Below are 27,375 nucleotides of genomic sequence, written 5' to 3'. Positions count from 1 at the left end.
TCCCCGAAGCAGGCACCCCGGAGCTGCTCCCCGGCTGCGGTTTGCCTGCACGAGCGGCGGACGTTCTGCAAAGTTGCAATCTCACTTCCCCAAATGACGAGCCTAAAACCAGAACTCTACTTAAAGCACAACGTACGAGCAGCTGCAGTGGCAGTGAAGGGGGAGAACCACCTTCTTCCCACCACCTCCTCTGCAAACTGCGCCGGTTCCTACCGGGGGGCATCCCGGGCGGACGCAGCATGTGAGAGTTCCCCCCGAGAACGTCAGCTACAACCAGGTGCCACCACTGCAAGGAAGCAAGAGGAACGTTTAGGGAAGCATTTCTGAAGGAAGATGGAGAACCCGCTTCTTTTATTCCCCCAGCTGAACATCTCTGCTTCAAAGGATAAATCCTACTACAAAGCCATGAAATCAATGGTTAAAGAAGAGCCACACAAAGCGAGCAAGCCTGGGTAAGTTTTCAGGTCATGCCGACCCTCTGAGTGTTCTGCTTACGTAAAGGTTTCCTCTAACAGAGCTTGTGGGTATGAATTTAGGGCACAGATAATTTTGTTTTTGACACACGTATGAAAACTCATGAACTGCCACTCTAGAAATTGTGTACATAAAATATTAACTCACTGCAGAAGCATTTTTTTTAAGAACAAGAAACAAATAAAATAATGATCTAAGAAAAGTAGGAAAGGGAGGTTGGAAGAAGTTCTGAGAAATGCTGAATATGATCTGGGAAACTTTCTTTTCAAAAATTTGAAGTGACAGGAAGCAATACTTCCTTTTTCTACATTAAAAGTAGAAGACGCTGAGCCAACTGTTTGCGTTCTTTAATGGGAAATTTCGCCCCTTCCTCTTTAAAATAAATTAAAAGCATGCTGAAAACAAAAGGATTTCCATTTCTCTTCTCTTCATCTGTGAATTTGTGCAAAGCTATAAAGAAAAAAATAATTAATGTGAATAATATATGTAGGACAAGCAACATCAGCATTACTGTAAGTGAAAATAGCAGGATCTATGATGCAGAAACAGAGGTAATAGTCAAAGGAAATGTCTGAGAGGGAATAAACAACTTTCAAAAAGGTTGCTTGAAAAGCTACTCCAAATCTGTTGTAGAGCTAAGCAGAAGAGAAATAGGCTGAGCCTTCTCCTGCAGAAACCTGAATTCCATGAAAGTGATCATCTTGGTAAACCTGGAAACTTGGCAAAAGCAGCAAGGTAAGCCTTATAGATGACTGAGCTGATGGGGGTTCCTTCCAAAAAGTGCCTGTGTGACTCAGAACATTGCCTGCATCTGTGTGTGTTCAGACTTGGCAGAGTAATGCTTTCTACACCTATTTAATTTGAAAGCCACCAATCTAACCCAAGCATGCAAACACCACAGAAATATCTGGTACACATCAAGGTAACTCACCACTAGTGTTCTCCCACCACAGGTCCCCATAGTCTTGGAGATGCATTTAAACCTTTACTTATGCCAATGGCCTTTGTGTTAGTCCACTGACTATACAGAGCAAGCATCAACTCAGAAATACAAACCACTGCTTGCAGCAAAATCGCCCTGCAAAGCAAATTTTCCAAAGAATTCGGTGTTGTACAGATGCCATATGCATGTTAAATACTTAATGCATAGTTCCTCAGTAATTGTACTAGTTGGTTGAATACTCTAGTCTCCCAAAATTCATACTGATGTTTATCCACTGTGGTAATACTGTCCCTGTTATAATATTTTCATGAAGATGCGGGGTAAATTCTTGGTTTTATGGACTTTGGCAAGAGTTTAGTTTCTGACTTCAATAGGATACCAAGATCTCACCAGTATATTAAGAACTGCATTTTTAGGTCCTGACTAAGAAGAAGCAATATGTAAAGTAATGCAATTCCATGGCCTAAAAAATGTGCTGCCCCTTTCTTCCCATCACAGATCATTTCAGAACACTTCAGTGCTTACCATGCTCTTTTGTCTTGATGACAATTGTCTACACAGTTCCTATCTTTTGGAACAAGCTGCCTGCTTTGACCAGAACTGCTTCTTACAAGCCCTCACTAGTTATGAGCACACACTAGAAATCACATAGAGGCCCAAACTCTCTTTCTAGAACCCAAGAAAAAGTGGCTGAGAAGGTGGTATCTAAACACTTGCACCCATGCATCTGGATAACTAGGCAGTTTGTTGCTCACGTTTGGAAATATCCCACCCATCTCAGTTCCAGACATGTAAAACCATGCTAAGATTGCATCTAAAAAGAGGAAGCACAGCTGCCCTGCACTCTGTATGCAGGCAGTGCTCATCACCCAGGGTATTTCATACAAAATACACAGCCATCACTGCATTCTTACAGTCTGTGAAAAGGCACTTTCAGAGGACGATACAATTGCAATAATAATTCTCTGAAGAATTTCCCCCTTTTAACAGATCATCACTGCCTCCCTCAGCCAGCTACCTTTTACCATGTTGTTTCAGATAGGTGCCTGACTAACAAGATTCAGCTGTTCTTGTATAGAAGAGAAACTTGCAGATTTTTCCTGGTCTTTATATACAGATTAGAGAAGTGACAATTATTCTTGCCAAAAATGGAAAAAAACCCCCAAACAAACAAAGAAGAAAATTACTCTTTTTCAAACAATAAAGTGAGATAAAAATTTGAGATTTTTTTAAAGTGATTTACTTAGCTTTCCTGGTTTCCATTCTTCACTGAGAATTACTAACGTACATAGGAAGAGAATTTAATGAAACACTGCAGATGGACAGTGAGGTGGTAGTAGAAATAGCCTGTAATCTGTTAGTTTAAACTAGTTTCTTCTCATATTTAGAAAGTGGCAAGGCTGAAGAAATCTTGGTTTCTGTCTATTATTGCACAAACTCATTGCTGCACCCAGGCTTTGGGGATCTGTGAGGCTACGGGACTGATACAGATTCTGAAAGAGAAACAGAAACTTGCACTAGGAGTTTCCAAACCCAACCAAGAACCTCTACAGCATTCCATGCAGTTGTGGACTGAGTATGTGGTCTGAAGTCATGAGGCTTTACCTTCCACTATGGCCAAAATAATTTCTATAGCCATAGGAACCCACAGTTACCAGACTTCCCAGTCCACACAGTTCAGAGAACCACACTTTTTGTACTTCTCATAACTAACAAATTCTGTAAGGGAGTGAGGTCTCATATTCTCTGACTCCAGAATTCCCCTACTTTACTAGCCTATGCTCATTTCTTGAACTGCACTTCTCCAGCATTTGAAGAATTTCAAGAACTGTTTTTCTCTCCCTGGTTAAAAAATCCCTTCCTGTAAGCAATGACTTCAGCTAGGAGATGTGTGACACCTATTAAAACAAGAATTAAAAAAATTCCTCCTTTTGAGTTTTATGCAAAACCAAGGTCACTACTGGCTTAAATTTCTTCCCAAACTGATTGGAATTCCCTTTCATCTAAACTTCATGTGCCCACAGGTTTTGCCAAGGGAGCCCAAACTATGTGAATCAGGCAACAGATCAGCAGAACTCCATGAGGAAGGGAGGATCGTATTCCAAAGTGTTCAATCCATAAATTGTTCTAACCAACTAGTCATGGACAAGTTGCTTATCCATAATTTTCATGTACTGTGCTTTGTCCTCAAATGAAAATGGTTCTAAATATTAATATTCAAAAAGCAGTTGATAAAGAACTTAGGTCCTAATCCTAGCATGATACATCTCACCTCCTGCTGACTCCAGTTCTGGTCTACTAAAAATCCAAGTACTGTCCAGGTGTGCATTCAGGGTTAATCTATACAAAACCAAAAAAATTATTTCTCCAAAACTGTATTTATGTGAATGGAACGAGGTGGGTTTTTTCCTTTCTTCACTGTTCTCTAGGGCAGAGTTTCTGAAATCAAAGTGAAATACATGCATCTTGATGAAGAATATGAGGAGTTTTATAAACAAGGCACAGTGTCTCAGAGTAACATGACATTGTGGCAAACAAACCAGACTATGTGTGGTATTAACCTGTAACACTAACACCTAAATGACATCGCTACAACTCTGTCTTCAGGCTGTCAAATTTTCCATATTTCATTAGAAGCAGACTGTGGTAACACAGCCTCAGAGTGAGGGCATTCAAAACCACACCTCTGCACAAGCATTTCTTAAGTTTAAATAGCTGACAGACTTGGTTCCCTTATGAGTTTTACAATGATCTCAATTCCCTCAAAGATTAGTAGAGCAATGCAAACACCAAAGCAAAAAAAAAAAAAAAAATCTTTGCTCTGATGTTTTTTTAAAAAGGGGAAAAGAAGTACAACTGCAGGAAGAAGGGTCAGGAAAAAAAATTAAAGAAAATGTTTCTGAAGTCTCTAAGAGAATGAGTTCCTTTGGTAAATGGCTCTGTGAAAGATCCTGAGTCATAATGGTAACCGATCACAAGTTACACAACTTCCTAAATACAGAGAATACACCATTCTTCACAATCCCTTTCTGTTTCTTAAGCAGTGTGTCTCCTGAAGAAGCAGTGAAATGGGGAGAATCTTTTGACAAACTGCTTTCTGAGAAAGGTTAGTAGTTTTTTTTCCTCTCCATGCAGAGTGTTAGGATGGAAAACGGATAAAATGATGGAAAATTGATGGAAAATGATGGAAAATTATAAAATCCAGTTGTTCCCTTAAGTAGACCTGGCAGTTACCTAAACTAGGTATGATGGGTCATTTATAGCAGTGTGTGTTTCTGCTCTCCTCACATGCTTAGGCTACAAAATGCTGTCAACCAGTGAAGACAGCTGAAAATAACATTTGTATTTTATTGAACAAAGAAATATAACAGATGGCAAAGAGTTCCTTCAATAAACAGGAACATCTAATCTGAATATTGCTCAAATATTCCCAGTTGCAAGACATGTTCTATGTACTTAAGAAAAAGGTCTTGTCACTTCTGATACAATTTGTTTCTAAACCCATGATAGGATCCAAGCTGGCTATCCTTTGGAAGGGCCTGCTGCTCACATAATTATCAAATGCACATATGTTCCTCCTTTCATTTTGGAGGGCCACACAAATGCTTCAGCTACAGTGCTGGACACTGTGTGCTTTGCAAATCTGTGTTCCTTGAACAGCTGACATCAATACAATTGCATGACTTCTGTAGATTTAAGCACACTCAAGAAAAAGAAAATATCCTCAGCATAACAACAATAGCATAAAGCAAATTATAAAGATACTGAAAGACATCCACTTTAAACTGTTACTGGAGAACAGTTTACTTATAGGAGAAGATTCAAATAGTTGTCAATTTGGTCAACCTAAATTGATATTCAGATGTAATAAAATCCATCACTTCTACGTACGTCCACATGTTTTGCTTGCTTCTCTTTCTAAATTTATGAGATCTTGGTAGTGGATTTTTACTGACGTTGAGAATTCTGTAATGGGAGTCACAGCACTCAGGATCATAACAGAAAAACTGGGCTTATTTTAAAACCTTTATGTATTTTAAGTTAATTATCCATAATGTGATATTACTCAAAGGGAGCACAAACTGTTTTGCTTCTTTGCACAGACTGTGTGAAAAGAGTAACTGTCTGATAAGGATATGTTTTTTTAATGCAATTGAACTTTCCCTTCTGTAGCTGGGCTGGATGCCTTTACAAGGTTTCTGAAAACTGAGTTCAGTGAGGAGAACATCGAGTTCTGGATGGCTTGCGAGGATTACAAGAAAAGCAAAACTGCACACGAGCTTCTGCCAAAAGCTAAGACCATTTTTGAAACATTCATACAGAAAGATGCTCCAAAGGAGGTAAAGACTTACTTCATTCTACACTGTATTTGACACAACTGCATCTGATGAAATCTGCTTTTAAGACAGAAGCAGGTGCAACAGTTACTTTATGTAGTCGCTGACATAAGAAGGCTGTATAATAAAAAGCAAAGCTCTGGAAGGAAATCTGCAGAGATAATTCTGTCTTCCATACTCCTTTCAATACCCTTTTCATGTTGCTATATGAATTTAAATATTATATCATAGGAATCAGTGATTCCTAGTGGTCTCTAAATCTGGGAGATAGATAGATATAAACACACACACATGATGTATATTTAAGAAAAAAAGTGATAGTAAATGTTAAAGCTGCAATGAGACATATCAGCTAACATTTGTGGAGAAGTATTACCTCTCTTTATGTATAGCTATCTCCAGAACAACAAATTTATTCCCTCTCTTTCTTAAAACACTAATTATCTGTTAAATTATTACATAACAGAGGTTCAGAAGCTTTTATATTAAATAAGCTAAAAGAAAAAAAAAGATTAGAAGAAACTACTAAATTAAACATATCCTTTAAAATAATAACTATGTTTTAAGTATGGACTTGTCTTGATTGACTCCCTCCCCCTCTTCCACCCCCTCCACCTCTAATTCCATATCCTTGTTATGTTACTGTCAGCAAAAAAATATGTTGATGTGACAGTCCTCACCAACACCAAGGCCTTTTTATAATATTATAATAGTGCAAAAAGTTTTCATGTTTGCAACTTCTTCATGTTACCGAAGTGTGTTATAAAGGATTCAGAAATGAGCAAAAGGAATATTTTTGCCTTCCCTAAGAAGGAAATGAACAGGTTGGGAGATGATGAATTTTTCAGTGAAATCACAATCAATAGGTCTTTTGGATTTACAACTTCCTGTAATTCCACTGAGTTTGAGCAGATCAAATATGTCACTTACCAATGCCTTCATTATGTTTTTATTTATTTTCCATAATAACAGAAGTTATACACTAACTGCTGCTTCCCTGTAACGAGGGTGAAAAAGGTGTAATTCTCATTTTAAGAAACAGATTGCAAAATGGTGCAATTTCCACCTGTAATTCTCAGAGATTACGTTTAAGATTCAGATCTTCTTTCCCCAGGAAATGCCCACTTTCAAAGGCTTGTGTCCCATTTCATTTCTTCCCCTGCCGTGTGCCTTTGGGGTGGGCCTAACATAAAAAGAACACCCTGAGTTGCCTGAAGCAGAACCTGTTGTTGCCAATTGATCAAGCCCTGTGCATTTGTGGTCAGGTAACAAGCGCTGACACTGTCAAAGCCTGAGAGTAATGCAAGAGAAGGGATGAGCAGGAGGGAAGCTTAAGGAGGGGACAGGGTATGGAAGTCGTACTTTGACTCACAACAGCCAAGCAATTTCTTTGCCTGCCACACTTTCATTTGGTGCAGGCTCACCTTAAGCAGTTGGCTTTGGTCAGACTTCCTTCCTTGGGTTGAGCTGAGCAGCTGAGATCAGCCAAGAGCACCCCATTTCAGACCACACAGCTCTGGAGTTTGCACCTTTTCTCTAACTCCTTGTCCACGGAACTCTTCTACATGCAAATTTCTGAACATACCCTTCAACAGATTCTTAAAAATCTTAGATAAGTGGACCATTCTATCATCACTAATTACCCTCCAGTTTTTAGATCTAAACTACTTGTTTTAACTAATTGTATGGAAATAACAGATGTCTCTTAGTGAGGAAAAAAAAAGCATATTATGGAACTCACTTTTTGACTGAATCAACAATTTTTTTAAATATATTCTACCTTATTTTTGAAAACAACATTTTAAATCAGTGCCTGACACTTTAATAAAATTCTCATAGCAAATGAACATTTCCCAGGACAAATGCAACAGCGTATGACATAAATAATCATTTTGATATGCTTTCCAATATATAAACCCCAGAGACCCACTTAAATATTTTTATTAGAATTTTCTCACCCTTCCTACTTACACACCTACTACTGCTTCCTGTTCTCACCTTCCTACAGTACTACTCTACTGGTCTCTACACAGAAAGCAGAAATATTAAATATTCACTAACATAGCCTCGTTAGACAAATCCCTACACAAAACCTAAATGAGAACGGAGGGAGTTCTGTATTAGCCTGGTGTTGCGAAGCCCGAGAGCTGCAATTACAAAAAAATCACTCCTAGAAAGCTACTTTTAGTCAAGCACCAAACTTTATCTTCCATTTTATCTGTTTTCCTTTGTAGCAGTGACACAGCTGTGAAGGCTTTCTGATAGCCATTTCTGAACACAGACATGCTCATTCTGGGGTGCTTACATCCTGTTGTGTCGGGGATTCAAGGTCTCCTTGTTATCAGAAAAGTCTTTCACCAACATACAATGTCATTGCTATGAATAATAACTCAGGAAATGCATGAATGTACACTAAAGAAATACACTTTTCCTCATTTTCCAGGTGAATTTGGACTTTCACACCAAAGAAGTCACAAGTCAGAATATTCACCAGCCCCTCATCACCACCTTTGACACAGCACAGAACACAGTCTACAGGCTGATGGAGCAAGACAGCTACCCACGCTTCCTGAGATCTGATCCTTATTTAAATTTGGTCAAAGGGAGAAATCCCAGCCGTCCTACCCTTAGGAGACGGTCCCGGTCTTTTACTGTCAATGATTTTCAAGGTGTACGCCCAGACTTCACTGTTTGGTAGCAAGAAACCTCCTCCCTCATAACTTTAGCTACTGCAGCTACCTGTATGTGTTTTAAACTTAGCAGGTGTAAAAAGTGGCAAAGTTAAATGCACTTACACCAGGTCAGAGTTTTGTGGCAGATGATTAATCTCATTTTCATAGGGAAGTCGACAACATACTGGCAACTCATACAGTGTAAAGTTTTCATACAGCACTTTTTTTGTACTCAAGCAAAAGCTGTGATTATATTTGGAGGAAAAAAATTTGAATTTCCTGCATAAAAATGTGGCATAGAATTCCATTTGATAATATCCAACACGTATCCTGGGCCTGTACAATTTAGGCCAGAGTTTCATCACAGTTAGCATCTATATACATAACCTTTGCACATATTTATGTTTCTGCCACATTTCCTACACTAAGGACAGAGAATTTGTTGTATTTGCTCCTACTGCAAAACACATGGGACCATTATTAGGTATAATGCAAAGTTACATGGATTTTAACTGCAAACACTGCATAATTATTATGTAGCTACTGCCTATTTTAAGAGGAACATAAAAATACATATTTAATTTTTTGGGGGTACGTTTTGTACTTTTTTCTTATTACTCGTGTCTGTTCTCTGTATTTAAATTATGCTGTATAGATTAACTTTTGCATCAAACGCTTGAATTCTAATTTCGAGCAGCAACAAAGAGCAAAGAATGTTATTTTAACACGATGTGTGTCATTAAATGTCCATGTATATATAAATATACACATAATATTTCTACTTTTATTTATAAATAATCATGGTATACCAACTTTGTTACTACACTTTGTTCTAAATTTTCTCTTTTATTTTGCAAATGTATCTGAAAAATAACATCTCTTGGACTCAGGTAGAATAACTTTCAGTTCTATCAGTCATTAATATGCTCCCTATAGGTTATAGCAGAGGAAGGAGAAATCTCCATTTTTATTTCCTTACTACTGAAATCACACATACATTTTTCATAGACAGCCTACACAGTTATCCTGTCCTTTTCTTTCAGAATTGATGCAGACATACCTTGAAGCATGGGACAGTTCTTAAAAGCTTAAACATTGGTTCAGTTTAGCAAGGGGCTGCAGGATTTATTTGTAACTATGGCTTGTATATTCAGTGGCTTCACATGGAATTTAAGCTTCCTCCATTTTTTTTCTCCTTTATCTAAGTGGTGAAAGAGAAGAGATGAAGTTCCTAAGGATGGGACTTTATGTTCATTGTTAATTTGGAGTGTATATGAACTGCTTGATCTGAGGGTTTCTGTGTCTGCTTTACTAACTTTCAATAAATCTGATCTACTTAAAGAGCTGTCAGGATTCAGTTTATCATTAGTACATTAATGAGCAAGGTGTGAAGATTTCACTTAAAGTACAATACTAGCTGTAATCATTACCATTTTAACAAGAAGTGTTGCTGTGCATAAAGATTCAAACTCACCAGGAAATGCTGCTGAGCCACAAAGACCTGGGAAGCATCTCCAAGCCCTTACTGTTACCCAGGGAATAGAGAGGAAACACGTTTGTTAACTATGAGGGTTATGATCCTTGCTGCTTCATTCCATGATCCTTCCTTGATCTCAAAACTTCGGGCACATGCTCTTCCTGACAGCGTAAGCAGTCAGAACCCAGACACAGTGATTCAGAAATAATTCAGCTGTTCACAGGAGCACTGGCATTGTATTTCAGTCTCTTTAGCAGTATCAGATGCAGCTTTGGAGCTTTCCAGCCTCCATTTTTCACAAACTGTCTACACTTCTGTGCTCATTGTCAAAGGAGTCACACGAATGAATACAGTGAAAGGCAACTTTCTAACCCAGTATCATTGCTGAAATCAGTATCTTTCTCTGAATAGATTATTTAAATCTGCTCTTTGCCTGATGCTTGAAAAGGAATCAATTCTGACAGAACTTATCCTGGTTCTGATTACAGGAGGTTCAGATTAAATACTAGACCTTTTTTTTTCGCTAAAAGAATGGTTAGGAATTGGAATAAGTTGCCTGGGAAAGTGGTGGAGTCACCATCTCTGGAACTGTTCAACAGTTGTCTGGATGGGGCATTTGGGGGTACAGTTTAGGGATGATTGTGGTGGTAGTAGGTTAATGGTTGGACCAGAAGATCTTGAAGGTCTCTTCCAACCTTCATGATTCTATGATTAGGGAATCTTTAATACATCACCAACAACGAAAGCCAGCTCTCAGATATTTAAAATATGCATGTTCCTGTGCCATGAACTAGTACCTTTGCCAGAGAAAGGAAACAGGTGTGAGAACAGCCCCACCTGAGTGTTAACAGTGGGTTTGTTTGCAGCACAGACGTGAGACCCATTTGCAGCCAGACTCTGCCCTGCTGTGATTATGTTCATTATCAGCTGAGAACCCATACCTTGGATGGATTGCCATGGGCTAAATAAATGAAAAAAAAAACCACCAAAACATATATTTAATACTGTTCCAAAATCTAGACAAACGACAAATACAGTACCTTGAGTAAGACTTTTTCTTTTTTTCTTTTTTTTTTTTTTGTTAGCCAAAGCCCAGCTGTTAGTCAGCACGGTCTGCAATGATAAATACAAGTCAGCAGGCACCCGTTATTTCATTTCAGAGACACATGGAAAATTTTGCTTATCTCCAGGGAGGCCTTCCTCAAAACCATCAGTGCTAGTCCCTATTATGAGTTTTATAATGAAAACAAACAAATAATATATTCCTGGTAGCTATTTATGTGTGTGTGTTTTTCAAAGATAATTATGAACCGCAGCTGAATTTACAGCAGACTAATACCATGGGAACTACTGTAAAAAGAAAGTCAAGATAAACTCAGAGAAAGGAAGGCAAAGGACACAAAGATAAACCAAAATGACATAATTATCTGGCAAAGGGTTTTTTCTAGAAGAGGCTCCTTTTAGTGAGAGAAAATGAGCGCTCTACTGCAGTACAGGAGGATGAACTAGGCTTAGATTTATTTAGCCTGTGATGCTCTTCCAGGATTGATCAGATGTAGGGCTGGCCCTGCACAGACACGTTTACAGCACAAACCTTAGAGCAGTACCAGAGAACATAGTCAGGCTTCTCTAGTTTTGGCAGAATCAATGCCACAGTTATGTAAATCCTCTTGTTTAGCTGACCTAGTGCAAATAATACATACACAAAGCCTATTGGGCAGGCATTTCTATTAGGGATTATTTTATGTAGCAGCTCTTTATATTTATATGTGCCATTCAGCTTTCAGTAAGAGCTCCCAAAACTTTCCTCTTACCAACACCATGATTTAGTCACATAAGCAGTGCACTTTACTCCTTACATATGTGAAGATGCAAAGTATGAGGGAAACAATCTGCTGACTTGTATTAGCACGAAGATTTGTCTCCTGTTTCAGTACTTCAGTCTAATCAGATGCTTTATATTAGCTTAATTATGATCTGCTGTTCTTGATTTATATAGAAATACACATATCTTCTTCAGTTTGTGGATTTGTTATTGAACAAAAAATAATTTGATTATTTTTTGAACTGACAAAACCCAAGAGGAATGAAATCTAAGATTTCATAAATTGATATAAATGAGATAAATTAATCTCAAAGAAGATGAATTTCCATCTTCCAGTACAGTAGACAACTGGTAATATGGTTCTTACATGCCTTTACATGCTAAAACTTATAAATGACTCAAAAATGGCAGATAGTTTTTCTCTTCTTTTTGTCCCCAGTTGCTCAGGCTGCCTTAATTAGCTACTGCTTTGAATGCAGTTCCCTCTCCTTTCCAGGCATACTGCCAAAGACCTCAACTGAGAAAAAAATAGCATAAAATCATCTTCCTCCCATCAGTGATTCATATGCTCATGAACTTATGCCTTGCTCAGCTGCTTGTCCTAGATCCCACTCTGTTCTTTGCATTTTAGTCAAATGCCTCAATCAAATGCCCTTTAAGCTCCTGTGTGGCTTTGTGATGAAGATAAAAATGTATTTCCTCTATCCACCACCCAAGCCGGTTTCCATTTTTACTTTTTTTCTTGCTTATGTCTTGTTATCTTTCATTTGCTGTACTCTGATAATTTAGGGCTGGTTTCATAAAAGCTCCCTCTGGTTTTATACTGAAGCTTTTCTCTCTCCTTTCCTAAATGGCATCTGTTTGCGTAACCTGCTCCTATTTGTCCCTTATCCCTTACAGGAAAGTATCTAGACTCAAGATTTACAGTCTAGCCTCTCTGTCTTCTCCATGGAAGGCAACTAAAATTAACCAACAAGAAACACAGCTCTATGGCAGTAATTTTCAAGTTTCCAAACAGGACAGAAGATTGATTTGAAGCTTAACGTAAGGACAACTTGGAACTGTTGTTTCTTCCCCGTGAAATTTGCTCATAATTAAGAGACTCTTGTTTCTTCACAACTTTCTGGACTCATTTTAAATTTCTGCAGTTAATGCTATTTCAGTATTTCCTTAAGAAAGGAAAGGCTTTTAAGGATTAAATCCTCATGTGGACTGCCCACCTGTGGCAGACTCGGTAGAAACTCCCCTACATCACACAGATACTCTGTCCAGACTGCTTGGGTATGGGCACACTGGAGAAGTCAGAGTCCAGGAGTCACTTACAAAAAGAGGTAACCAAGAGTATTGGTGAAGTGTGGCTTTCCCTTTCACTCATTCTTAGCAAAGCTTGACTTGGGACAGAGCACCCTCAAGGCACTACTTAAAGAGGTAACTGCTGTGGAGACTGATGGTTTCAGAGCTTTCTGAGGCCTAATGCCTGCCTTTCATATATTCCCACATTGCTGCAATTTATACTTGTCTCCAAGCACAGGGTCATAATACAACCCTCATGTTTCTGCTGGATGGGCTTCTTGTATGAAGTTTTGTGAAGTCTCACACTGTGTAAATAACAGCATCTTCATCCAGGACACAAGCTGTGCCAAATAATCTGCTAGTTAGTACTACATGGGAATCTTCAGGGTTGCACACTTCTTTGAGAATTGTTTCCAGGTTTTTTCCAATACAGCTTTGTATTTGTATAGCACTTGGCAATCCTATATACGAGGAGCCAAGAGTGCTGTAAAATATTTTGACAGATTGCTCTTGAAATCAAAACACTTCACCTGAAGGGCATACTTTGCTTGGGTGGAAAATAACAGCTCATTTTCCTATGCAAAAGAAACTCTGTGGCACACTGCAGACACACAGAGTTATTCATATGGAAAAATGTTATTTTGTGAGTTGCCCATGCTGTGCAGTGCAATGGGAAGGTGGGCATTTACATAGTGCAGTGATTAAAATAAATTTGCATCCAGTAGGACAGGTGTTTCCATGTTACCAGGATGCCAGCAGTGCTCAGACCATCTTGGCTTCTCCCAGCATAAGAAATGCAGTCCAGTCACTGTGCGCTTGAACTGTTTGGACCAGCAGAACATTAACACTTTTTTTGCTGAGTATTAAGTTATACAAGACAACACTATCCAAGCAAACCTGTGTATGGAATGGAATTAACAGAGGCCACGTGCTGAAGGGCATTAATGTATTGAACCTGATCCAGGCAAGCACCAGCACACCAGAACAGCCAGAGTGTGAGATTTTCTCACACTGCACTCAGGTGAGTACAAGGCAGCCCTTCTAGGTACAGGCATAAACTGAAATGATTTCTTAGGTTAATACACCAATAGTTTGATCATGTAGCACTGTTTTATACTCTCTATCGTGATTAGTATCTAGGTCAGACATGGGTCAGAGGAACTAAAAAAAAACAAAACCATGCCTTGTTCCACTAGGAGCCAATAGCTTTTCATAAAGGAGGATAACTCAGTGAAACTAATGACTAAACAAAGCTAAAAATAAAAGGTGAGCATCAGCAAAAAAAATCAAGCAGTTAGCCTAAAAGTTCTGGAGATTTAAATATTTAATAAATCAGCGTTCCTTAGCAAGTAATATTGGCAAAAGAGGAAATGTTCAGTCAATGGATCTACATTCTCTTTCCTGCAGTTCTAGCTCTCCTGTGGCCTGTCAAAGGCAGGGGACTCCAGAGCACTGTCATCAGAGTTACACAAATATTAAGCCTCACAGGTAAACTTAAACATACCCTGCAATTAGCTGAGCAGGTAAAGGCCTGAGCAACTCTGCAAGTCCAGGCTGAGCTGTCAGTGAACTGAAGCTGCAGATGTCAGCTGTGTCAGCTGGGTCCAGATTGACAAAAAGTTTAGAAAGAAGTCCGTGTGCAATTTCCAGCCCATCTCTATGACATACTCCTATTTCTTTTTGTTTGCTGGGTATCCTTTACTGTGAATAGCCAATACAGTTGCACAAGCAGCTGATGCATTTGCTTTAACATTAAGATCACTTGTTCTCCTTATGACATTGCACTAAATTATTAGAGTTTCTTTCCAGAAACTTACCAAGTTCCAAGCTAGGGAAGTAAACAGCAATATTACCAGCTATTTTTTATGGGAAGAGGTGACTATGCCTAACTTTGGTGAGTGGACTTGTTATTACTGTCCCTGTGCAAATATCACAATAACCCTATTACCTGAACCACTACCTGCTTACATACACTAAGCAGTCACTGGACAGCATGTTGGATAAGGATGAGGGTCCCTCATAGCTTCTCTGTGGTTCGGTGAACTCTGATCAGTAGCCCCAAAAATGCAAAAGCAATTAGACTGCATCCATATTCTGTGTGCTATTTAGAACACTCCTGAGTTTTAGCATCATTCTGTGGCTGCTAAGGCTGACTTAAAAATATCTGTCAGCACTGAAAATCTTCAAGAGATTGTCATGTCTGTCATTTAGACAGCAGGCAATTAGGTAGAAATTTAAAAAATGCATCTGTTGCATTGCTTGGCATTTTGGGTTTTTTGAAATAAATGTATCATCAGATGATTAAAAAAATAGGCACAAATCCTGCAACCCTGCATCTCATAGTCTCACAGGAGTTAATGGGACTACTACATAACAAGAATAATATTACCTCTCCAAAAATGTAAAATAAGTCAGTTTACAATCCCAGTGTTAAGGTGCACAAATAGTATAATCCCTGGGATGAGACACAGGGTAAACACTGAGAAATAAATACAATCAGCCAAGAATGATGTGTTGCTTAATTTAGTGTCACCTCTGTCCTCATAACTGCACTGAATTTACTGGCATTACATCAAAAAATCTGGAGGAAACTTCCATCAGGCCTATATCTAGAACTTTGTTGAAAGTTTTGTTGAAAATTCAACTCCAATTTTGAACCACTTCTCAGTGAGAACCTAGGGCAGTTAAAAGCAAGGTCCCTTCCAGTAAACAAGACACAGTAATGCATGTAAAAGCCTGTAATATTTGCAGAAGAACCTCCTTTTTGCTACACGAGAAAGATCAATCAGCAATGGCAAAACATAACATTAGGGGATAAAGGTACTATTTCTACAATAATGCAAAGAGACAATCTCAGATTGTAGCTATTTGCAGTCTGCCATGCCAGAAGCTCTGCAAACAAATATTGGTTGGATTTTGTATTATGTTTATCCTCTTTTACCAAAGCTCAGACCTGGAACTGAATCAGTCACTGGATTTGATGGAAATGCAAATGCTGAAAGTTTTCTCTCCACCTGTAAGATGCTGAAGTTAATCTCACAAGGACAGTGTCTTTGGCACAGTGTTACAGTCCACAGGACATACTCTGGAAATGAGAGAAAATAACCAATTAAGGGAAATAAGAAGCACTGCAGGAAATCAGGACGATAATTAATATTTCTCTCCTTCTTCTACAGCCTTCAGAAGCAAGTACATGCAAAACTAAGGAATTGCAGAAAGGATTTGTATTTTGCTGCCAGGAATCTTTTTAAGTGACATGTAGGAGTGAAAGGGGTACCTTGGGTCATCATTTCTAAAGTTAACAAAGACAACAGTTTAAAATAATCTTATAAATATACAAAGTTCTATCTTCAAAGTACAGGGGAGTAGTCAATAGTGTTAAAAAATAAGCCACGTTTAAAGGAAGTGTTAAAAACAGTTTGTCAATTTGCGTTGTCCTGTTTGGTTATTCACCTGCTAACCGTATTGTTCCCGCTGTCACATTGCCTTCAGATTGAAGACCAGTCAGGAAAAGAAACTCTGCCCAACCTGTGACAGTCAGACAAACAAACAGTGGAACAAAAAATGCCAGTGAAGTGAGTTGCTGTTTATGGCTATTTTAATTGTAGGAGATTTACGGGATGACCGAGTTTTGAATAATCTGTACAGCTTTTATTTTCCTTCCCCCTTTGAAGCGGATATGACTATTTTGATTCCTTGTTGTCAATTCTACTTGCCATTCCCATTCAAGTGAATCTCACAAGGTCAGTGAGATCATTCTCACTGAGCAAACATTAAAAAAAGTAATATTGCTCGTAAGGTTAAGAAGCAAAACTGTCTGTTTTACCCTGGTCTTTCATTTGCCTTTTTTGTTTGACAAGAAAGCTAGTAAACATTTACTGAATAACCTGAAAATTTGTTACGTATTTGATAAAAGTTTCTTACAGTTGCTAAAACAAATTCTATGCTGCTTAATTCCATTGGGACTCAATGTCTCACAAAGCACAACATTGTGCTGTGTTTATTTTTCATTTGTGTTTTCATACACTGTATTTACACTCCATTTTCCATCATGTATATGTTAATATATATTCATAAACATGCATGGTTTTTTCTCGTTTAAATATAATTTTTTCACTCTGGATACAAGTAAATTGACAGCTACAAAAAAGCTTGCTTGTTAACGATGTCACTGCCACAACCTCCTGTAATTATAACTACAGCTATGTTAATATAGTGACACTGTTATATAATCTCTTCATAAATTTACATTTAGAAAACATCTTTACTGGTGATGCTGAGAAATGGCTATGGAATACAGCTCTCAGACTAACCTGTATACTTCAGAGCAGAGTTTTGATAGCCAAGCAATCTGAGTCCCTGCTTAGGAATATTAAATATTTTTTACAGAATTCTAGAGAGCTTGAGATTTTTGTGTGTGGGTTTTTTTGTTTGGTTTTGTTTGTTTGTTTGTTGTTGTTTTTTAACTAAGAAAACTGGCAATATTTTGCACAGAACAAAGTGTTTGCTCTCATGTCTAACAGAAGCTTATAGCAAGTTACAGAGGAAGAACTAAAACTATGCATTTACTCAATTATTTATACCATTGAGAAACTGATATAATGCCCATGTATCCTACTAGTGTTAGCATAATATTTTAGATGTTTTTAGTCATTCCAAGCAAAAAGTGTCATATAAATTAATAGTTAATCCATTTGAACTCGAGAAGAAATGCAATACACACTCTAGACCATTAATATCTCTCCTATGTTTCATTATAGTTCCACCAATTGCAAGCATTACTAGTATTTCCAGCTTGAATAATCAAGTTGCCAGTGTCAAATAACACTGTACTTGATGAGTCTGGGTGGTTCTCTCCACTCCAAAAAAACCCCATGTCACACTTTTTGTGGAGTTTCTGTTACCCTGTGTGCAGGGTGGGAGGAATGACTCACCCGCTCCCTCAAGAAGAAAGCCAAATCGTAGACCCTCAGCTACCACAGACTGCACAGGTGAAAGACCACAATGTTATTTTCAAGGATAGATGTTGTTTCCACAGGTCAAATGCTGGGGAAACCATGGCCTGGTCTGAGTCTGTGGATACAGTACTAGCTAATAAAGGTAAGAACTGACTGAAAATCACATTTAAAAAAAAAAAAAAGCAAACAAAAAAACCACGTGTCAACCCAATTGCCAAAGATTTCTCTCAGGTTTTCACGCTGCTCTCCAGTTCAGCTCTCATGCAGTGAACCAACAAGCTGCTGCTGGAGGTGGGTGAGCTGCTGTCCTGAAAGGCAGAGGGACATGTTTGTCCAAGCTGCAGACACAATATACCTTCTGGCCAGCCCTCAAGGGACTTTTAATGAGGCAGAAGCTCTCTGAAAGAGTTTTCACTAAGATATCTGCTAACTACAATGGTTCTGGTTTTCATCTTTTTAAAAATAAAAACCTCACAAACCTTTTCTTCCGTATTCCTGTTCTAAAGAAATATACATGTTGTGCAGTGAATTTAGTCAAAGAAAAAACGATTAATTCTTATACATCTAAAGTCACTTCTCCGAGAGACACCATTCCTACTGTCCTGACACCCCAAACCACAAGTAACTTGAAAATTTCCTTGCCCTTGCCTCATTTTCCTGCAGTAAATTTGTGGCCTGGACTCTGGAGTGCCTCCACACTGTTTCTGCATAGTATTAACCTGACTAACACAATCACATTTGGGTCAGCTTTCTTTTCTCAGAGCTTGTGATTTGGATTGATTTCTGAACAGCTTCTTCCAAACAAAGAAACCTTAATTTGCTTCATTTATTTTTCCCCTTCAAAGTGCAAAAAAAGTGGAACAGAGAAGTTATGAGGTGTCTGTATCTCATCCATTACTTGAAAGGAGGCGGAAGCATTTTTTAGGCAAGATAACCCCAGCTGTGGGTGGAGCACACTACCACAACATGACTTCAATTTCTGCTTTTTAGACCAGAGTCAGCCTCAAATCTCTAGTTTCCTAGTGACTACAAATTCTCTTGAAGACCAGAATCTCCAGGATCCCCTTTTGGCTGAGTGTATCAGTGCTAGAGAGACCAAACCACAGCAGACAGCTGTCAGGATCACTCCTTCATTGGTAACTCACCGGAGGAATTCTCTTAGTCCCCTTATCATCACTGTTATTTCATCAGTCACACAGGTTACACTATATGTATGCTCCATATAACACACAAACACATACCTGTGTGCATGTTTACATATGTGTAAACTGCATTGGCCTTTCAATTTTCCTCTACCCACCATCTCATTCATTTTTCCCCAGATGGCCTGGCAGCTTTTCGGACATTTTTGAAGTCAGAGTTCAGTGAGGAGAATGTGGAGTTCTGGCTGGCCTGTGAAGACTTCAAGAAAACCAAGTCCTCCACCAAGATTGCCTTGAAAGCCCAAAAGATTTATTCTGATTTTATACGAGCTGATGCTCCAAAGGAGGTAAATAGGGGGGTTTGCATGTACTTCGGGTACTGGGGATGGGGGACAAGTGAAAAGTTCAGAACCAAACTTCAGGGAATGACAGAAATTGCAATTCAACATGACTGTAACTTCCATTTTCATGTCCATTATTTGCCAGGTGAAAAACACTGCAGCAAAGACATTATGGTCTATACTTTACATTCTTCACACAGAGCACAGGTTTATCCTGCCTTCTGAAATTCCTACCTAAAGATTTAAGGAAATTTACATTCCGTATAATTTATTTTCTCTAACCATTTTTTATAATGCAATTAACACCATTTCTTCCATATTTTAAGTACCAGTATATTGAAATGTTAATGATGGCATTTGTTCTTTTGTACAGGTATTTTAGACATGATGAGAATGCAAACTTGCAAAGAGTTCCACCACAGCATTCACTTTTAACATTATTTCACCAATGCTTACTGTGAAAGAAAAAAATTCCTATTTCTATTCACATTCTCCACCTTAAACTTGTACACTGATGTTTTTGCCTTTGTTAGCAGGTGTGCTTTGAATACCCCCATGTCTTACACATAATTGAAACCCATTTTATTATTGTTAAAAACACAAAATCCTTACAAAATACATAGGGTCAAAATCTAAAATGATGCTGAGTATCATCACTTCTAATTTAGTCTTTGGTAATCAGTACTTCGTAGGATTTGGTTTGGCAAAAAAGATGAGATAATCAGAAGTTAGTTTTCCCCTTCTTTTTTTCAGTCATGCCATCTGTTTAAGAGCCAAATAAAATCAAGAATTCAGTATGCTAGAAAATGAAGGGATAAGCTTCCTATTCACTTGCATCAGTCAGGTTATCTGGGAGGAAATTCAAATGCAGGCTGTGTCCTGTGCACAAACAGATCTCAGCTTTCCAATCAAACTGACACTTGTTTTATGCCTCCTTTCTTCCTACAGATTAATATCGACTTCCATACCAAAACTGACATCTCTCAGAATATCTCTGAGCCCACGCTCAGCTGCTTTGATGATGCTCAGAGGTTAATCTACAGTCTCATGGCAAAGGACTCCTTCCCCAGGTTTCTAAGGTCAGAAGTGTACAAGGAACTTGTAAAGAAACATCAGGACAGAAATGAGAAGAGATGGCTCCCATTTTTGTGAGAAAATATCTGAGGGATTATGAATTTATAAACGTCTTCCACTGCAATTCAGTACAGATAATTATTGATTATTAAAGTGATTGCACAAACCACATCCAAGAATTGCCTTTGCCAGATAGTTTTTAAGTGCAAAATGCACATGATGCTTTCTAATAATGGTAGAGAAATATTCAAGAAACAGGATGGAATATGCTAGAAATTTGAGCTACCAGTTTAATAAAGAAGTTCACCGTTGTTAGTTTTTCCAGTGCTTGCCTCATTTGTCAAAGACATTTCATGTTTTTAAGCAGAATGTTTTGCTTTTCTGGTTTGCTGTTGATTTCTCTTCAGGAGTATGGCCTCAAAAAAAATTCAGGGGACTTGAATACATTTATTCATTCATTTGCCATCTTATTTGTACTTTGTAAAAAAGGAAAATCAAATCCTCTTTTAAACATGTTTTATACCAATTCAAAACAGAAGAAGTAGAAATATGGTAGATAACACACTATGATAATATTTAATAAATAGGCAGCTGCTTTGTAACAAATGTTCCTGGCATTCAGAGCAAATTAATGTTTCATAATACAGCTGTCTTCAATATGAATGAGTTCAATTTTCTTTGTGTTTATTTAATTCAATTTTTTTATTGAAAAGTCTCATTCAATAACTGTGTAGGCATTTTTGAAAAATAAAAAAAAAGAGTAAATCTTCCTTTGTACATTTTCAGTTAATTTTCTCTGATTTTCTAAATATATCAGTGGTACTGTCCCCATGCACTCATGAAGAAATAATTTCATTAAGTTTTATCATTTTTCAGTAAAATACAGATAAGCAGAAAAGTAGGCATAGGAAACAGTTTTAGGCAAATAAATGGGTAAAACAGGATTTAGTCACGAGGTTATCTTTCAAATTAGCAAGGTACAATCTGATTCTAGTGCAACCTTCAGATGTCTCAAGATGCACTGATCTCATTCACTGCTATTAGAGGGTTTATTGCATATATTTAGGTGAAGGAAGGAGATGTGCCATGATATTGAAGAAAAAGTATTTTAAACCATATGGGACAAAAATACTCTGCACTACAGAAAATAATTCTAAATATAAGAGAAAGCAATAAGATTTTTTAAAAATAGATCTCTCTCATTTATTATTAATTTGATCCTTCTGATTCTTTTGCTTTTGAGCTGCCCTAAATCTCCAGGATTCTCTCCCTATTTGGAACTTTGCTCATGCCTTCTACACACCATCACATCCTCTGTGCAGGAGATCCTCTCTATTTTATCAAACTACACTAAGAAACCAATTAATTTAGACAATAAAAGATATTAAATAACCTGAAAGCTCCAACATGCCGCCTCCAGTTGTGAACCGAGGTTAAAATCCTATCACAGCGTATGTAGGTAGGGTGAAAAATTTCTACTCTTTGACACCCAGCTTCTATCACCTGCTTTTTCCCCCTGATGTCTGCATTTCTTTCTCTTCTTTCTTCCCCAGTACTGATGGGTGAGGTTAAGCTACAGGGAGGATGTGGGTTTCTCTGGCAGTCCCACAGCTGCCACTCATCTTGCAGTGACATTTCAGTGGAAAAAAAATCGCGACTTCTGCCTGCAGTGCAGCCTCGGCGCCTTTCTGCACCTGGGGATTTCTGCTGGCAGCAGTCAGGATTGCTGAAATTATATGATTTACTCAAAAACTTAGCAAGTAATTTTCCTTCCTTGCAAATCTAATTCTCATTTCCAGAATAGAAATCTCCCACATAGAGGAAGAAGTGGGACTGTGCCACCTTTCCTAGTAGGGCAAGTAGAAACCCCCGAGTTTCAGTGCTACCAATCGTTTGGGACCTGAGGATAAAAAAAAAGTACCTTGAAAACACGCGTGTGGTCATGAAATCTCACAGCTCTCTCTGTGCTCCTGTGAACTTGCACAGTTCTGGCTTTGCCCTGTCACAAACAGAGATGGAAAGTGGCAGGAGGATGGCTGCCAGGGAGCTCCAGTTCCTGGCTGCCTGAAAACACAGCTTAGTGAGAAGTTAAAAGCATGCATATAATAGGCAAACACCATAAAAATAATGTATGCCATTATTCTGAAATACCAAACACCATAAAAATAATGTATGCCATTATTCTGATAACTATATGAAACCAATAGTGGGAATCATCATGTCCACACGATGTCTGGCTGATTCTCTATGATCAGCAGCACAATTATTGCCTAAAGAGGCAGTAATTCTTAACATTTTAGCATTTGGCATTAATTTTGATAATTCTATAACAAACACCATGAAGGTTTTAACACGTTTTCAATTAATTCAGAATGTTTAAGAGAAATGTACAGTAATGGCACTTGTAGGGGTTATCACAGACTCAAGTGTAAAGTAACAGTATTAATCCCTTCATAACCCCTTAATTAAAACTTTGTTACTTTTAATTGACAAAGTTAATTAAACTTTTGCTGTTGATCAAGCCCTTTGACACTTTCACTAATTAATCTGTTTCAGATGCTTTACAAAATTTAAATAAATGAGCACTATAAATTCATATAAATCCAGTGGTAATTGGATGCACATTCACAATTAATTTTTAAAACCCTCAGAGCACTCACTGTATCATATACAATTAAACAAAAGAACCTACAGCGTATTGAAGTGGTTTGGAGTTTATCAATCAAATTTCTGAAGATTTCTGTAACATAGCATTTAAGCATTACTCAAGATCTATTTCAGAAACCATCTGAAAACACCCAGATGTGAAAGATGGGAGCCAGAAGCCTTTATTTATCTTTATTTTATAGGTCTAAACCTGATGTTTCATATTTCTACAGCACCAAAAATGTCACAGCTTAGCATCTGAGCTCTGACAATTTGACATAGGAAAAGGCCAGATGCTGAAGTGTGGTTTAGAGGATTTAGACTGAACTTTGCTAAAAGGACTCAATCCCTTTCACCACAAAAAGGCAGATCTACCAAAAAATTCTACCAAATAGAAATTATAGAAATAAATGCAAAGTGAATATCACGTTTCTTAAAAAACACAAACAAACAAACCTCAATTTCTTCACAAAGTGACAATCCTAAAACTCCAATAGCATCTAGACTTATAGATCCCATCAGATCTATCACACTCACATAATGACAGGGCTGTCCCAGATGTAAAATTAAAGTCACATAGCATTTGTTTTATTAAATTATTATATTTCATATTTATGTAATATATAAAATAATGAGCATATAAATAAATATAATAAATGTATAAGTATTCCTCGACACAGCACTGATATCAGGATTGTTCTGAAGCACAGTATCCCAAACTATAGGCAGCCAGGTATATTTCCAGTCGTGGACAGGATTTGTGAGACTCCTACATGTCTTAGTAGAGGTTTGTTAAATTCAGAATTCTTCTGTACATATTGGAGATGAAGACTCAGCATTTTCTGTTTTGTCAGAAAATTCTCTGCTGACACAACAATGCAAAAACATACCTGAACAAACACACATAATTACAAGGTCTGCACAAGAACCTCCTAGACTTTTGGGTTTGACTTTTTTGTTTTTGGTTTTGTTTTGAGGGGATTTTCAATGAGCAGACTTGAGTGCAAGGCTTTCCCAAGGCCTTTGGACTGATGTCAGACCCCAGAGACCTGACCCCATGGCACACGGACACCCTGCTCATCCTCTGCCTCCTTGAGCTCTCACCAGCCATTGGGGCTACAGGACTCTTCTTAAACTAGCCTCATTTTCTGAGCATAAAGATCTCTCTCTTGAGGAGATGCCAATGGGTGATTCTTGACCCCCCTCAGCTCTTTTAGGGGATGTCATTTTTGAAACGAAATTCAGTCATGGAAAGAGTCAGTAACAGCTTCAACAGCCGCTGCAGTTTATCCAAACCCAGGTGATACAGGTGTGTTCAAACTACTCCAGCAAGCAGCCACTAGAAAACACTCAGTTTCACAACTTCCCTACATATTTACGTCAAAGCTGGCTCATGACATGATCGATTTTTATCTTCCCTCTATACCACACATCTTTAAGAATGCTCCAGCTTGTGTGAAATCATGTGAATGAAGGTACATAAGCCAGTGGAAGGGTCCTATGTGGGTGTTAGATCAGATGCAAGAGAATACAATCCAGTCTGAACTAGATATATAACATTTCCACAAATTCTGAAGAGGCTAAAATTAGCCATTTTTAACCAAAAACCAAAAAAACTCCTTGAATTTTTGGGGAAGACTACTTGCTTCATCTAGGCATCTTAGGCATCTGTTACATGTAAGAAAGGGAAACTTATCATATATAATTTGACTCCTGCAAAGAGAGACAGATAAATTAAACCACTGAAATCAGCATAACGTCTTCATTTCTTGATTATAATTACACTCTGCAGTGCTGGTGGAGCTTTAAAGCACATTATGGATCTGAAAAATGAAGTAGACTTCCTGACTTTCAGTTTACTGAAAAACAAGGGGGGAAAAACCCCATGAAAAGAGGCGGTGTCATGGTTGTTGACACGGATTAAAGGTCTTGTGTAACTCAAGAAGCAGCTCGTGTTCATTAAGGAAAAATTAAAATGAGTAATGAAAAAGAGATCCTCATGCATATTCACCTTCATTCAGTCGATACAGCATGATCTGCAGTCTCTACGCTGCCTGGAAACACTAATTGTCTGATCTGGTAATTTTGAAATAATTTGAAATACTTATTTAGTAACAGAAAGCATTTTGATGAACTGACAAGCAGCACTAAAATTATCACTAAAAGCTCTACTTTAAGTATTCTGGAGCTGCTTATTTTGAGAAAAAAGAAACACCTCCCAGAAAAGTTTCTTTTCCATTTTCCCCCAGCTTTTCAACTTCTATAATATTAGGGCCTGGAAATTAGATTCAAGGTATTACTCCATATTTCAAAGGAGGCCCTGGATGCTTTGATCTTTAGTGAGAAAAATAAGACAATACAAGATCAAATGCTCCCCTACCTTATTTTTTTTATATTGTTGCTATGGTTTCTAGCTGCAGTGTCATAATTTCTATGGACTAAATGAGACAGTGTCTTGTAATTTTTTTCTCCCATATTGCATGGCTTCGGTTATTTGCATATAAAATGAGTAGAGCTGGATTTGTCTCTCAATCCATATCTGTTTCCCTTTAGGTTTGCATGGAGGTTATTTTTACTTCTATGAATAGCTTCCCTACTATGCATAACAGTCTTGGAAAGACAAACAAAAGCAAGCACTCAGTAAAAACCGCAGGGAAAACATTTTTTTTCCTAATACAGTGATTATAACTTACAGGTTCATAAACCAGAAAAGAAAGGGGAAGGGGGAATCCATAAATAAGTTGTTTCTTGAATAATTTCAAATATGCTATGCTTCTAAATACTGTATTTTAGCAGAGAGGATAAAACTGAAATAGAAGGAATAATGAAGATATATGATTTGGCATTTTGGATAAAAATCAACTTTTGCTGGCAGAAACACCTCCACGCCTCCACAGCACAGGGAATATATCAAGGCAGGATACAGGGAGATCACCCAGCCCAGTCTCCCACACTGGTCAGTCATCCCAAGGCTGAAGCTCTTTAGTGAGCTGCAGTGTATTCACTTTTCAATTCTTCACCAAATTCCAGCAGCAAAAAGACTCATACTAAAAATCAATAATTTTTTTATCCCTCCAAAATATAGAATAACTGCACTGTGTTAACTACGGCTACAGAGTCTTTAAACCACCACTACACATAAATAACGTTATTAATAGTTCTTCTTGTCTAGCTAATAGATATTTCTGCCACTAACCCAAGCAAATACCCAGACCTCAAGGGGAAATCATAAAAGAAGTAAGGAAGTATAAATATCACAAACTCAAGAAAGCTCAATCCTTCATATCACAGAACAGGGGAAGGTCCTTCGAAAGGCTGAACTAGTTTGTTATTTAAAACATTATATTCAATGGAGAAGATGCATAGGCAAATGCAGGTTGAACGAGCTGACAGCAGAGAACTTCTGAAATGCTCTTGACACTACAAAGTGACGTGACATGAACTAGGACATGGCAATTTATCTGATAGAATGACACTGCTGCTTGTATTACTGGTATATTTTCAAGTTCTGCATTCTGTCTCCCTTTTTTTTTTTTTACCCAAGCTTTGAGGGGACCAATCTTGCTTCAAGCCTATTCTAAATTTGCACAGTGCTATCGCTTGTCTTGAGGTGCCATCAGCAACTATACAATATGAGCAGTTTCAAATTGATTTGAATTTAATTTCCAGAACAAATGGACTGGATTTTGATCTCGATGCAATCATCTTGCCTGTTGTAATGAGATAAAATTGCACTAGTGAAAAGCTCTGTATTTATTGAATTTCTTTCCAGAGCTGAGCTTTATAGTAGGATAAAATGAAAAGTGTGGTTTGTTACATGGCATAAAAGGGGTTTTTGTGACATGATATCTTTTCATGTCAAGTGGAAAGTACAACATATTCCAAACTAGACAGACTCATTAATACACCTTTTAAGTCTCAAATGTTTTTCACTGTTGATAGTGAGTCAGTATTAGAAATCACATCTTCTGAGACAGAAATTATTCGAACACGCTGTACTTGGATCACACTTTACATTTTCTGATATTTATGCCATTTTTCAGTTATTCTCACACTTTATGCAGATTTCTCTGCAGTGACAATGCCATTTGCCAGGAATATGTTGGTTTTCACGGTAAAATTGCATTTTGGAATAAATTTAATACAGAATAATTTGATATATTAAAAGTATGCTTGCTGATTGCATTCAACTT

General features: G+C 37.8%; 2 protein-coding genes across 5 annotated transcripts; both read left to right on the top strand.

The window, feature by feature from the left end:
* Positions 1–166: 166 nt before the first annotated feature.
* RGS18 (regulator of G protein signaling 18) lies at positions 167–9,765 on the top strand. 3 transcript variants are annotated; one of them, XM_050306333.1, is made up of 5 exons: positions 167–452; positions 1,108–1,209; positions 4,462–4,523; positions 5,591–5,757; positions 8,198–9,765. In XM_050306333.1, the coding sequence occupies exons 1-5, from the start codon at positions 334–336 to the stop codon at positions 8,450–8,452; spliced, it is 705 nt and encodes a 234-aa protein (XP_050162290.1). In that variant the 5' UTR covers positions 167–333; the 3' UTR covers positions 8,453–9,765. The 3 variants fall into 3 exon arrangements, with proteins under 3 accessions (XP_050162290.1, XP_050162289.1, XP_050162291.1); XM_050306332.1 differs by having other exon boundaries at positions 4,459–4,523; XM_050306334.1 differs by lacking the exon at positions 1,108–1,209.
* A 5,752-nt stretch (positions 9,766–15,517) lies between these two features.
* Positions 15,518–20,614, top strand: LOC126635300 (regulator of G-protein signaling 21-like). 2 transcript variants are annotated; one of them, XM_050306343.1, is made up of 4 exons: positions 15,518–15,534; positions 18,060–18,121; positions 19,302–19,468; positions 20,411–20,614. In XM_050306343.1, the coding sequence occupies exons 2-4, from the start codon at positions 18,079–18,081 to the stop codon at positions 20,612–20,614; spliced, it is 414 nt and encodes a 137-aa protein (XP_050162300.1). In that variant the 5' UTR covers positions 15,518–15,534; positions 18,060–18,078. The 2 variants fall into 2 exon arrangements, with proteins under 2 accessions (XP_050162300.1, XP_050162299.1); XM_050306342.1 differs by lacking the exon at positions 15,518–15,534 and adding an exon at positions 16,586–16,596 and having other exon boundaries at positions 18,045–18,121.
* Positions 20,615–27,375: the final 6,761 nt, after the last annotated feature.

The sequence above is a fragment of the Myiozetetes cayanensis genome, unplaced genomic scaffold, assembly GCF_022539395.1.
Source record: "Myiozetetes cayanensis isolate MyiCay16 unplaced genomic scaffold, myiCay2020 scf12, whole genome shotgun sequence".
Taxonomy (NCBI): Eukaryota; Metazoa; Chordata; class Aves; order Passeriformes; family Tyrannidae; genus Myiozetetes; species Myiozetetes cayanensis.
Note: the sequence above shows the minus strand (reverse complement) of the source record. Positions and strands in the feature narration are given on the sequence as shown.

Bases quoted from the DNA above. Each gene is read 5' to 3' on its own strand.
- RGS18 (XM_050306332.1), top strand. From the start codon at position 334: ATGGAGAACCCGCTTCTTTTATTCCCCCAGCTGAACATCTCTGCTTCA. The intron at 1,210-4,458 runs GTAAGCCTTATA...CTGTTTCTTAAG, and splicing joins AACTTGGCAAAAGCAGCAAG to CAGTGTGTCTCCTGAAGAAG. The intron at 4,524-5,590 runs GTTAGTAGTTTT...TCCCTTCTGTAG, and splicing joins CAAACTGCTTTCTGAGAAAG to CTGGGCTGGATGCCTTTACA.
- LOC126635300 (XM_050306342.1), top strand. The intron at 18,122-19,301 runs GTAAGAACTGAC...ATTTTTCCCCAG, and splicing joins TACAGTACTAGCTAATAAAG to ATGGCCTGGCAGCTTTTCGG. The intron at 19,469-20,410 runs GTAAATAGGGGG...TTCTTCCTACAG, and splicing joins GAGCTGATGCTCCAAAGGAG to ATTAATATCGACTTCCATAC.